Source organism: Squalius cephalus (assembly GCF_949319135.1).
Source record: "Squalius cephalus genome assembly, chromosome: 21".
In the NCBI taxonomy this organism is placed as follows: domain Eukaryota; kingdom Metazoa; phylum Chordata; class Actinopteri; order Cypriniformes; family Leuciscidae; genus Squalius; species Squalius cephalus.
The window spans coordinates 25,320,411-25,334,699 of NC_137142.1; the positions used below are offsets into that span (position 1 = coordinate 25,320,411).

A 14,289-nucleotide genomic window follows, 5' to 3' on the forward strand; every position below is an offset into this window, starting at 1 on the left:
CATGGGCCAAACTGTATGATTCGAATTTCGGATTCATTAAAAAATACTCTGTTTATTTGATCCATTTGTTCAAACTACTTTGGACATGTTCATGAATATTGTAGTATGATGTTCTGTCCACATGGATGGACTAAAACACATTTGAGAAAATTTGGCACAAGGTCACAAAAATATACTAATACACAAACATCTATAAAACAGTTTCATAAACACACATTTGAGAAATTAGTTCACTACCAACTAATTTTCAACTTCTCTTCACAACTGACTTTTCCCTAAATTTCTAACTTCAAAATGGCTAAATGGGTTCCTAAATTCTTTCACCACTTCTCCCTTTTGCTTTCCATCCAATCTGTTATCTCTGTTTCGACCTCATTGTGATTGTGTCTGTGAGGATAAGCACTTTGCATCATTCTGCATCCACTCAGCACTCCTCTCTACACTCTGTCAAACACCCCAAGCCCTGTAAGCGAAGCGTTGTTTGATGCATTGTGCAGCTCCTTTCACTTGCTTTGCCAATCAAAAGCCAGAGAGTGAGGAACGCGCAGTGTGTGCATGAGCGAGAGATCCTCACATTTAAGGGTAAGAGAGAGCTTTTAGAGACAGGTTTCACTGTTAGGCCAAGCAAAGAGACAGTAAATATAAAGGCAAAGAAAAAAAACTGGGCATGTGTCTCGTTTTTTAATGTCTTCCATCTGCAAGCACAGAAGACGGTGACGTTCTAAGAGAAATGGATACAAAAGCTTTCTTTGTGCAGCCGACAACTTTTAAGTGAACCGTCTTTGAGCGTGAAAAGGAACGAATGCGAGAACGAAACCTCAAATTAACTTCTACCACTACTTTGTGCTTTGTCTACGCTCATAAAAGCATTGGTGGTACCTCTGAGTTCAATTGTAGGCCAATGCAATGTTCATAATAAAAACAAATGTCATAACCTTTCCAAGTTAGGTTTTTAGTTAAAGGGTAAATAGTGTAATTCCGATTCAACTAGTAGCACCAAAAGCGGACACAATCCATCTGTTTGAGCAACCAGACAGGATCAGATGTGACAACATTGTTGGTCAAATACCAATAGCATGAGTTTCGAGTGTGACTACCTGTTTGTCTTAGCAATGGAAGATTAGGAAATGTCTAAAACTTGTCATTGTAAAAAAAAAAAACAGTAATTCCATTTGGTGCCACTAGAGGTGCACAAATGACATGCTTAAACTAGACTAAGCTGGTGCTTAGCTGGATCATACCTGGTTTAAATGGCAATTAGCTGATCTTAGTTGGAATAAACTGCTCTCCCAGGATGGTCTAGCTAGTCTTCAGCTGGACAGACGAGTGTTTAGCTAGTTTGCCTGTCTCAGATAGTCAAAGTTGCTCTTTAGGTTTCAAATGGTCTCCCAGTCTAAAATCCCCTCCCCTCTAAAACCAGCCAATAGACCAGCCTGACCAGGCTGGCAGACCAGGTAAAACCAGAAAACCATTGACAGAATTCTATCATCATTTACTCACTATGTCATTCCAAACCTGTGTGACTTTCTTTCTATGGAACATAAAAGAAAATATGTATTATTTTTTCTCAAAACATATTTTTTTTGTTTTGTTTCAACATTCTTCTAAATATCTTATTTTGTGTTCCGCAGAAGAAGAAGAAGAAAACATCATACAAGTTTGGAACAACATAATGAAAAAAAAATAATAATTTCTACCCCCTTTTTCACAGTGTATGTGTAAAAACACCTGTGAAAAGTCTGGAATGTTGGATTCGTTCCTCTTGGACTAAAACCTCCTAAGAACTCACCCTGGCAACAGCAACCTGGCATCATTTATAATGTCACTAACAGCTTATTTGTAACATATTTCACTCATGTCAGGAAGTCTTGGTCAGCACACTCACTGGCTTAGGGAAGATGTGAATCCTGCTCACATGTGTGCTAAGGGTCTGATTTGTGTGTGGATGAAAGGTATCCGTTGTTTTTGGGGTTTTTTTTGAGAGGGCAGAGGCTGAAATGGTTTGTCACAGTCACACAGGCAGGCACACACACTTTCATAGGTTTGTCACAGTCACACAATGATACACAGCCAGGCACACACACTTTCATTGTTAAAGAGTATAACATGTACACAGTGTGGATACTCACCAGGTGTGCGTGTGGACCTGATAGCGGTATAAATGATCCACTAGGCCATATTTGTTGGCAGGGAGGGCTTTGTATCCTCCATGGACATATATGGAATGTGAGGAGCTGTCATAAACGCTGCTGTGACCATATCCTCCCTGCACCAGTGCTCCATTCGTCTCTGCCACCAACCAGGAGTTAGTACCTGACATAGAGATAGACTTTACTCTCAGAAACTCATAAGTGCATGTCACATTATAATTCAGAAATCATTCTAATATGTTGAATTGATGCTCATGAAACATTTCTTATTATTAACAATGCTGAAAACCTTTGAGTTGCTTCATATGTGGAAACTGTGAAAAAAAAAAGTCAGGATTCCTTGATAAAGAGAAATTTCAAAAGAATAGCATTTATTTGTAATTGAAATCTTTTATAATACTATAAATGTCTATACTATCACTTTTGATCAATTGAATTTGTTCTTGCTGAATAAAATAATTACTGACCCCAAACTTTTTAAAGGTAGAGTATCTAGAATTACTCAGTTGCATTATACAAATTATATAATGCAGGGTAGCATAAGAAAGTAAAAAAAAAAAAAAAAAAAACGACTTATGAAAAAGAATCAGGAAGAAAAAAAAAAGATCTTTAAATGATCTAGTTATTAACATAAAATCAGTGGAAACCCTTTAAAAATGTAAAGTTGTAGTTAGGGGTGTAACGGTACACAACTGACTGTTCGGTATGTACCTCGGTGTGACAGTTCGGTTCGGTTCAGCAGGGGGGAGAAAACTAAACAAAAATAGCTTTTTTTTTTTATTAAACAGTGGTTTACTGAACACCTGTCTTAGAAACAGGTGATTCTGTCCCCCGCATTTTTTTTTTTGACCCAGCGCCAATATTTCCGACCTTGTTCTCCGATTTGTTACTTATGGTGCCTTCACGTGCTATGGTAATTATGGTAAATACCAAAATCCGACATGGAAAATGCACATGAACACCCCCTCATGTGGTATTTTCCACTGGGCAACTCGTAGAATATTTTGATGCACGAGTTGCCGAGATGAGATAACCTTTGACCTTTTCAAAATGGCGGAGAGCAACGCAAGAGTCGTGAATACTGTTAGCGGATAGTTGTTGTAGCCTATACAATGTTGTGTCATTAACGATTGTAATATAATGCGTTAACACTCAATTTTCAACTTCGCCTCAATTTCCTTGGTTCATATTTAATAATTTTGTCATGTTTTTTTTTTATTATTATTAATTATGTTTTAATCATCAGAAAGCACCACATTTCCTCTTTTTTTTTTTTTTTTTTGTTTGTTTTTTTGTAAAGATAAAAAAGATACTCTACTGACAGTCCTTGCGGGTACTACATTACGACAACAAAAGCACTTGAACACAACACACTGGTAAATACCAGTTCACAAGTGGAGAATATCATCTTTTCCATAGCACGTGAAGGCAGCATTAGACTTGAGTGAACCAGAGCCATAGAGAGAAAATGAAAAAATGTCTCTCTATGGCTCTGGAGTGAACTAACATTCAGCCAATCACAGCGCGAATCATCTCTTGGGCGTGTCTGCCATGAGCTTCAAATCTCTTGTTGCTCTTGCGAATTTTCGTTCGTTTAGTTACTTTGCTGTTTGGCCGTCTGGGGTAAAATCATAGACAGTAAAAGAAAGTTCGATTTCTATGAGCCCAAATATTCGAATACAATATTTTTGTAAAATGCTCATCCCTAAAAAAATAAATAATTTGTTACATTTTATATAGCGCTTTTCTGGAAATCTCCTCAACCACCACCAATGAAACTGATTGAGCGATTACACGAGATACATTTCAATAATTTGTTCTGTATCTTTCAACATAACCGTACCTTCATATGTTCATTCATGTTAATTCTAACAATTCTAACTAGAGATCGCCGCGTTCACTCGCGCACTGAGCTACCGCTTGAACAGAGGCGACAGTGATCTGTCGCGCCACATCAAAGAGCGTCAAAACAGCATTTTTTATTTGAATTTCGTGATAAAATTGACCGAATTTGAAAGATGACAAGGTGGTTAGGCTAACGCTCACTGTATTCGTCGTGTACACTACACATAAGACAATGATCCAATGAGTTTAAAATGCTATGGTATTTGAGCTCACATGCACATAGTGATGGTCTTACAAAGATCTTACATAGAAGACTATTAAAACCACTCAACAAAGTAAGTTTGTTAGTATGGTGAGGGACAACGAAACTATGTCGGGACTAAATAGAAACGCGAAAAATTATGATGGAACCACGTAGAAAAAGACCACGTGTCAGCATAATGAAGAGTCATGTGAGCATTGGTGGTTCAGTGGTAGAATTCTCGCCTGCCACGCGGGAGGCCCGGGTTCGATTCCCGGCCAATGCAACAATGTTTTTTGTTTAGTTTTTTTGCAATGCAACATGTGACACTTAACTTTTAATAGAAAATGGGAAACACTAAAACATTAAAAAAAGAGGAAGTTGCATGGCTATCTAACATATGCTAGTCTGACTTCAAGACCATGGTTAGTGCTCTCTGGTAGAACATCTGTAATCAATTACACATGACTAAGTGTGACAGAGACAGAGAAGATACCATGGTTATGCGTTCTCTGCCTTTCATTGATATCCTGGCTTGTTACATCACTGCATATATATCTATCTCAAGTTTAAGGAAGCTTCTCTTCAAATATTGCATCACTCTAATTTTAGCCAAATTCTTTATGTCATCAAGGTCACAGATGCGCAGTAGGGGTGCGATTGCCATCATTTTCAACAGCTCTAATAAGCTCATGTATTCATTAAGAGAGTAAAAACTGAGAAAAAGCGAGTGGGGAAAGCGAGAGCATAAGAAAGAAAGATTTAAGTGGAGTCTCAACAGAGCTCAGACACATTAATCATTGTTCAAACCCAGACAGTGCAGTTCAGGTACCACCACTTCTTAATGACCTAAAGCATGAGTGTGTGTTTGAGTGGGTGTGTGTTTGTGACAGAGAGTGGAGCGAGTCGACTAGAAAATACCACTGAAAGAAGAGAACCTTCACTTTAATGAGTCTGGCCATGTCAACTCACCATGTCATCAGTAAAGTGCTGTACTAGTGACATGTTATATTACACTGCCATCTGCTGGAAGCCAGAGGAACTGTTTGCATTTGTCAAATTGCTCACCCTCATGTCATTCCAAACCAGTAAGACTTTCGTGTATCTTCGGAACACAAATGAAGATATTTTTGATGAAATCTGAGAGCTTTCGGTCCCTCCATTGACAGCTATACAACTGACACTTCAGAAAGGTCATAAAGAGATTAAGTGGTTCTCGAGTGTTACGCAGCACGTTTGAGCTTCCGCAAGAGGTTTGTTCTAGTGCAAGCAGGTTCGGTTGAGCTTCTGTTTATTTTCGCTGATCAATGTTTATGTGAATAAAAGCCTAAATTCAATCGGTTCAAAATATAAAGCGATCGTGTCTCTTCAGAAAATTTTGGACTAAACCGCTCAATTCATATGGATTAGGAATCTCTTTGTGAAACTTCAAAGTGTCAGTTGCCTAACTGTCGATGGAGAGACGGCTCTCAGATTTAATCAAGAAGATCTTCATTTGTGTTCCGAAGATGAATGAAAGTCATACTAGTTTGGAACGACATGATGGTGAGTAATTAATGACAGAATTTTCATTTTTGTGTGAACTAACCCTTTAAGACTGTCATGAAACTACACACTCATGGTGCATTCAAGTCCTCCTGGGAAGTTCATATTTTTGAGTTGGGAAGTTGTAATTACAACCTCAGGTGAGTTCAAATCACTTTGGTCGAAGCGAGATGGCAATGTAACTTCTACATGAAAATTCAACAAGATTTTTTAACTCTACATCTACAAATTGACAAATAATTTTTTTTTTTGTTTTACGTTTTCATTCACCTCGGAAACTCTGGGCTTTAAGAAAAATAGGTTTCTCACACATTATTACAACTTTGTGGTGACGTTCATGTGCATTCAACTTGTAAATACAATCTTTCTGACATGACTTTATTGCACCATCAGTTCAAGTAAGAAATATTTTCTCAATAACAGTTACATATTGGCACTTACGAATGTTGTACTCCTGGACGTGGCTGAGGTAGCTATAAATTGGTGAATAGCCAAAAAGCACCACCATGATAGGCTCTCCATTTCTGTTGTCTACTATGTGAGCAGTATGTCCCTCCACGGCGAAGTGTTGGGACTGCAGCACAGGACTGAGCGTCCTGAGGGACCAGGAACGGCTACGTGTATCAAACAGCCACAGTTCATCTGTTATGTTCCCGGAGCCTGCCTCCAGCTTCCCACCAAACATGTAGATATCATCCTGCAAAGAGCAGAGAAGAGAAATGAAGACATTATGAGATCCTGTGCAAGCATTTGAGGCATTGCATCACCTCAGGCTGAGCAAAAGTTGGACACCAATTTCCCAGCATCACAGGAACACGTATTCTCTTGTGTAAACAGCCAATCAATACACTGCATCTAAAAAAGGACACCATGGAGAACAGACTCAAGTCTAGTGACACTGCTGCATCTCTTTAACTAACAAAAACATGACTCAGAATATACAACCACTGAAAACTACTATTGCTATTACTATTTACTATTGTGATTATGAAAACAGACTAATCTCCTAACCCTCAATTATAACTTTGATTTGCAGTCAAAGTTTGGGGTCAGTAAGACAGTTTACACAAATATGTTAAGCATTTTCAATATTGATAATTAAAAATGTATCTTGAGCACCAAATCAGCATATTATAATTATTTCTGAAGTATCATGTGACACTGGAGGCTGCTGAAAATTCAGCTTTTCCATTACAGAAATAAAATACATTTTAAATATTTAAAACATCAATTAGAAAACAGTTATTTTAATTTGTAATATAATAAATTGTAATATTACAGTACTTAATGCTCAATAAATGCAAACTGGGCTTAAAATCTTATCCTAATATATGTATGTGTGTGTGTGTGTGTCATATGTATAAATGCATCATGTTTCATATTCAGTTGATATTCAGATAAAAGTGCAGAAAGCCACTTTATGATTCATGAAAAAGTAAGCGAAACGCCATCTCAATATGCTGACTAAACTCTCACATTCATGCACACACACGCACGCTGTAAATGCACATTGACTGTCCTGCTACCGCATTCCTATCATCAAAGTGCATTCAGCAGTTTATGACAAATAAAGACATCTACCAGACAACAGCTTGGTGAAATACAGTCATGTGGACAGGACAGTGATTTTAATTTGCCCATTTGCCTGGGACCTTTCTCCACAATGAAGGCAGTTAATTTAAACCATAATGTGCACTGTCAATGAGAGAGAAAGTTTATATGCGTAAACCAGTTTACACTGTGGACTGAGAGAACGCTCCTGCTTATTTCAGTCAGACTCAGTGAGCGTATCTTCAAAACCATTAACAGAATAAACATTCTTGTAAATCTGCAGACATTATCACAGGCTCTGATGGAGAGGAAAAAACACCGTGCAGTGTAAAATTCATCGGAAAGAATGTGATTCATATAAATGTGTTTTCAGCATTTTTTAAATTTTCTATTGTTCCTTCATGTCCTTCATTCTAAAAGTAATGCGTTTTTGTTTTGTGTGGACTAACAAAAGAAAAGGACTGCTGCATTGGCCGGGAATCGAACCCGGGCCTCCCGCGTGGCAGGCGAGAATTCTACCACTGAACCACCAATGCTCACATGATAACAGGGTGTGCTCCAGTGCTCATGTGGGGCTTCTTTAACCAATGCAATGAAGGCAAGTCGGTCAGTACTGAGAATTGAGAAACTGTAGAATTTTAAATAAGAGAGAAAAGAGGGCTGGAAAACCGAATGGAAGGAATGTGTAGCATAACTGAGAGTGTGGCATGTTTGTGCATGACCACGGGACCTCCCAGTGCACTGTTATGTGAGCATTGGTGGTTCAGTGGTAGAATTCTCGCCTGCCACGCGGGAGGCCCGGGTTCGATTCCCGGCCAATGCAACAGTCCTTTTCTTTTGTTAGTCCTGACATAAAAAAACTTTAATCTTTAACATAACATTCAAATGAATACTTGGCTTGATTTACAACTGTTGGCATTTTTATGACAGTCTGCTTCCTTAACAAGCTAAATGAAGGAAGTAAAGGAACACAATTGAACACAGTTAATGCATTTGACAAAATATCCATGGTTAACACACACATAAAATTACTGTTTATCATTAAACAATGGAAAATGTAATGCTAGGTTAAGACAGATGGCTCTATCACTCTTATTAATTGCTTAACTTCGATCTGAAATCACCCTGAATCTTGATATTTAACACCCTCCTTTAGATAGCACTAAGCCATAAACAGTCCATCTTTTTAATGTGATGACTACATTACTTGATAATTATTAGAATCAGTTTCTGAATAATAAACACTAGTGGGCACTGTCGCTACAAAAATATTAAAACATCCCAAAAAACATGCACCTCAGTGCAACAAGTAGCTAAACACTATTTGAGCTTGTAACATTGTGGACAACAATGACAGAGGTTGCATCTTTTCAATTGTAAATCAGTGGTTCTGCATATCAATGGCAAGCAGTTAAATCACTCACTGAGGCATTGTTATACAAAGTATAGAGACTAGCAGTGTGTTTACCTTGTGAAGAGCCAGAGAGTGTCCATAGCGCTGTAGCGGGCCGCCGTTGATTGGCACCACATCCCATGTGCTGCTCTCTAGATTATAGCTGAAAAACAGACAGAGAACTGTAAGGAAAGGAAGAAAGAGAAAGTGTGGTGCACTCATTGCTAGCTAATAAAAGTGGGAAAAGTAATGTATACACTACTTATTTTGAAAGAAGTTTCTTACTGTCACCAAGGTATATGGTAAAAACAGTAATATTGTGAAATATTATTAGTATTACAATTGAAGTTTTTCCTATTATAATACATTTTAAAATGTAATATATTCCTGAATCCTGTGGTGGCAAAGCTGAATTTTCAGCCTCTACAGAAATCGTGCTAATATGTTGAATTGGTGTTCAAGAAACATTTCTTATTATTATCATCAATGTTGAAATTCCTTTGCGCTGCTCAATAGTTTTGTAGAAACTGGGACACATGGGATACGCTGAAGACGGACTCAAAAAGGAGAGAAATGGATAGCTATCTGATTTATCAAAACGATTCCATTTACATCTGGTCACATAAATGTGTTTTTGCAAAACTGATATAAATCTGATCTTCAATTCCCGTGCTATATGCAGATTTAATGGAGTGCACGTCACCAAAAGCAACAGATATGAGCTGTATTTTATTGATCATCAGCTAAAATTTCTAAATCAAAGATCATTTCGGTTCTTTACTTTTAATGAAGATGATTGTGTGTTAAGCGTCTGCGACTTACTTTAACTTTGATTTGCGTTAGTTTGCACGTTGGCTTGATGAAAAGATGCTCATCTGCGGTGATACGTGTTGCAGTGGCGCCGTCATATCTGGCTATAACATGACATATAGCCTATAAAACGCTCTCACACGTTATTTTTTTGCATTTTTGGGAGATGTAAAATTTACATATGTGGTTTCAACAACCAGATGCATTTACACTTGTCCAGTTTCGTCTAGGGTTGCCAACTTTAGAAAAGAAAAATACGGGACAATTGTGGTTCTTTACAGGAAAATAAGGGACACTCAAAATATTTGTACTGTATCACACAGTATATGTCATTTCAGGTTTGTATGTGTTTAAAAGGTTCTCAGACATAAACACATTTGTTTTGCTTAACCTATTTATATACAATTTCATTCTAAAACCAATTTTAAGGTCATACAAAAAAAAAGTCTGAAATATCTGAAATAGAAAGCTTTTGTAACATTATACACTACATTTGAAAGAAATTAAAGAAAGTAATAGCCTACTTTTATTCAGCAAGGACACATTAAATTAATCAAAAGTGACAGTTAAGACATTTATAATGTTACAAAAGCTTTTTTATTTCAGATAAATCTTTTGTTTTTTAAAACATTAATAATAATAATAATAATAATAATAATAATAATCAGAAATGTTTCTTGAGCAGCAAATCACATCAGCATATTATTCCCTCTGTTAGATTTCATGTTTTCTTGAGTGGCTGGATGGATGTTGGACTCATGAACAATAATCACGATGTTTGAATTCGCCAGAACTGATTTGCCGAAATCAAAACCCGGACAGTGAATTTGCCGTTGGCGCGAGTCCGGATCGAACCGGGAGCGACCAGACAGCAGAGGATTCTGTTCGCAAATCAAACAATGATTTGTCCCAAAAGAATAATTAATTCTCAATTTAGAGTTTGTTATTCGTATGGTCTGATTCGTATGGTGATTTGAAGATGACCGGTGTCGTGATCATTCTCAAGTGTAATGTTGCTGTCGTATCAGTCAGTGGTTAGATCAGCGTAGCAGTATATATACAGGACAAGGGAGGTCACGGATGGGACAAATAAATTAGGCCCAATATATGGGACGTCCCGGCTAATACGCGACAATTGGCAACCCTAGATTCATCTGGAATGTGGCCCAGACCATCTCCTGAAGTGGTTTGAGCGATTAAAAAATTAAATCTCAAACGATCGGATTCAAATCCATCTCGAATGCGTTTCGGAGGGCATTTACACCTGGTCTTTTCACGATCGGATCCGATCACAGAAAACGCATTAAGTGGCCAGGTGTAAACAGCCCAAGTTTGCCTGTTATAGAGCAAATAAAAAACAAATAAATTAGCTTAAAATCATGATTGGTGCATCACTATAAGGAACCAGTGTGGACTTCATCAAATAGCATACAGCTACAACAGCCAGGACTTCATCAAGACACATACATACTGGATAAGAACTTCCTGATCAAACCTGCCAGATTCTTAAGGAAATGTGTTTTAGTATAAAATGCATTTTTTACCTACTAGCTGGTTACTCAGTTCATTACATTTAGCAGACTGAACCAGGGCAAACTGAAAACCAGTCACAGAGCCGGTCACATTCAGCAAAGCTTATTTGGAGATTTAAACAAGTGATTTGAATAAAGTGAAGTACAAAATATTGGCTGATGACGTCACCAGACAGCAGAACTTACTTTATAACCATCTGAAAGGAGCTGTAGTTAAAGGTGAACCCTCCAATCACCCACATCAGCTTCCCATGAACCACTGCTTTATGAGAAGCCCGGCCTAGTGACTGTCCATCAGGCTTCACGTTAGGCAGAAACCAGTGCGGTTCAGTCGAAGGAAATTTTAAAGAGCAATCTGGACCTGAGATGGGAAATAAGTGTCAGATAAAAAACAAGATGAGCAAATTAAACTACACAGAGGTGTGTGTTCACAGGACCCGTGTGAGTCATAAACTCTAATTTAAGATACTAAACAAACACTGAGGGCTACTTACCAGAACTGTCAACAACTTGAGATGTATTTTCTATAACATGGTTAAGAAGTCAAATATCTCAACCAAACATGCTTGCTTTGAATTTCAAATGCTATAATAAAATCATACCCCCCAAAAAAAACCATCAAGATTGCTTGTGGGGAAAAAATAGCTGGTTATAAAAGTAGCAGTAAACACAAAATAAACATTGAGGTCAAAATTTGCCGTTACAAAGCTATGAATTAAATTTAATTAGCATGAATAAGAATTAACAACCAGACTAAAGAAGGACAGATCCAAAAGTGATCCAACACTGTCACCTAGTGGTTAGTAAAACATCTCTCTAAATGACGAATGAGGTTGCAAGTTCACGCCAAACAGTGTCTTTTCCAAACTCTTTTCCAGTTATCTCCACAATAAAGAAATTAAATCAACAGCATATCATCTTAGAATCTCAATAACAGACCAACAAAAAGAAGTCAGTTTCTTTAAAATTCCAGTCCATTTAAGAATACTTTGCATACGCAATGCATACTCGCTAATTAACACAATAATTAACACTGTAAATTACTATAAATTCCATTGTTTGAGGTGTACCATAATGCTTACATGGTAAAATGTTGGTAATACGTATGCTATGTAACTGTCCGTCATTAATTTATTTACCAAACGACGGTCATTTTCTTCAAATCTGCCGAAGTGTTTCGGGTAAGTGAGTGGAGCTTTGGTGGCGCTGTTGTTATCTGACGTCATCATTGTCCCGCGTTCTCATTGGTTCGCAGGGAAAGCTGTCCGCGAATCGCTCGCCCAAGCGGAAAAAAATATGCTGTTACTGCCAGATCTCAATCAGTGAAAATCACATTGTATTTGATACAAAACTAACAAGATTTCTATATATATAAAAAAAAAATCGAAAGAAGCTATTTTCATAGTCTTTCATTTTCTACACAGAAAAACTTTTTGTTTACGAAAACGTATAAACTGTTAAAGGGGCATTCCACCCATTTGAACATTGTTTTTTATTTAAAGTGGGTCATATATGTAGTCGAAATGTAAAATAAATTTTGAATTTGGTGCCTTCGTGACCGAGGAAAGACAAAAAATAACTTCAGGACGCATTTGTATGAAAGACAACAACTCCCACAATGCACCACATTGCACAGCTCCGCAAGCCACTCCCACTAATCCAGAAAGCGAAATCACTCTTCCGTCTACAAGGCTAGCTAGCTACCACCAGAGCTTGAAATTAATTTCACACAAAATGTCTAGTTAGTTGGCGAACTCATTAGTGCATTACTCCTCGTTTGTATTTCTTTCGAAAAGGTGAATTATTGCATGGTACCTGGATGTTCAGTCAGAACATATGCGGTGCGAAACTAGGATAGTTCTCAACACAAACGTCCGTGTCCTCGTCTGATTCAGAGATTTCATCCAGGAGAAATTGTCATTGTTGAAATTCTTTGCCGCAGACGGACTCTATCTCTGTGTTCGTAGTTGCATCTTACAGTCTATGAGTTGCATAGTGAGATCACCGGCGCCACCAGTCCGCCCTAACTCGAGCCAGTCCGGGCTCCTCGTCCGCGGCAGGCAGGTCTTCTGCCTCGGCTGCTCTTCGCTATAATGAGGCTTGTAAAGGTAGCCACAAACACCTGATTCAAGCATCAGACTTCCGAAATCCTCTTCTTCTATATCATAGTGAGCACTCTCCTCCGCTATTGTCATAACTTTATATCTGTCTCCACAGCGCCTGTTAGCTTAGCTTCAAACAAGATGGAGGATATTGCTTTCAGTTTCAGAGAATAAAGTCCCACCCACTGATCTGTAATAGGTCTGTAGCGTGAGCGGGTCCCGCCCCCTGGGAAAGATGAGGAACGAGTGTCTGTAGTCTCAACAGAAATCCCCCCCTCTTACACTTCCTCCTACAATGACGCGAAATGACGATTTTTGCGTCATTGTAGGAGGAAGTGTAAGAGGTAAATAACGGATTTCTCCCGTCTCAGGGGAAAATGAGAGAGTGTTGCACGACCATTCAATAGTATGACTGGGTTTCTAACAATGCAAAGCTTAATGCAAATGGGTGGAGTGTCCCTTTAAGACAGACCTACTGTAAGCAAGAAGGCCAACTGTAACTATAAGAGGATGTTTTACTTCAACTTTTTAAAGAATACTTATATTTTTCATTCATTATATTATTTATAATTGTATATTACTTATATTGACACCAGCAACGGTGTTTTTTATTTGACATCTCTGATTTAGAGCCGATGCACAGTGATGCCAGATTGGGCCGACCATTTCCAGCCCAAAATCTCATAAAAACACGCCCAACTCCAAGAAAAACCCTGTAATAGAATTTTATTGCCATGTCAATCAAGGTTGATAAGCACAATTTGTATCTCCTTAAAACAAAATAATGATGACAAAATAAATACATTTCCCAGGAAAGCGGATCAAAACAGGGCAAATACATTAAAGAGAATTAGCAAATATGACAAATGTCCAGGTGGAAACTATGTCAAAACGGCAATCAAGAAATTAAACGATGATTTTAACCCTGGGGAAAACACATGCATCATTTTCAATGTCAACAGTAAGAATGAGCCAATTTAAGTGCAAAAAGTTCCCAATAATTAGAAGGCATTTCACACAATTAAAATTCTGACATCTTTTTGGAGGAATGTTATTGAGATTCTAAGACGATATGCTGTTGTCATTTAGTGTATGCATAACTAGTATTAACACTATCTAT

At 37.8% G+C, this 14,289-nt stretch overlaps 1 protein-coding gene across 2 annotated transcripts in view; it reads right to left on the reverse strand.

The window, feature by feature from the left end:
• The window catches only part of atrnl1a (attractin-like 1a), a 260,286-nt gene that overhangs the window by 207,404 nt on the left and 38,593 nt on the right, over positions 1 to 14,289 (reverse strand). For both annotated transcript variants that reach the window (XM_079856417.1, XM_079856418.1), the window contains exons 6-9: positions 11,254 to 11,428; positions 8,801 to 8,888; positions 6,223 to 6,478; positions 2,130 to 2,313 (exon numbers count right to left, since the gene is read on the reverse strand). In XM_079856417.1, the coding sequence (XP_079712543.1) occupies positions 2,130 to 2,313; positions 6,223 to 6,478; positions 8,801 to 8,888; positions 11,254 to 11,428 (703 nt within the window). The remainder of the gene's footprint in view (positions 1 to 2,129; positions 2,314 to 6,222; positions 6,479 to 8,800; positions 8,889 to 11,253; positions 11,429 to 14,289) is intronic.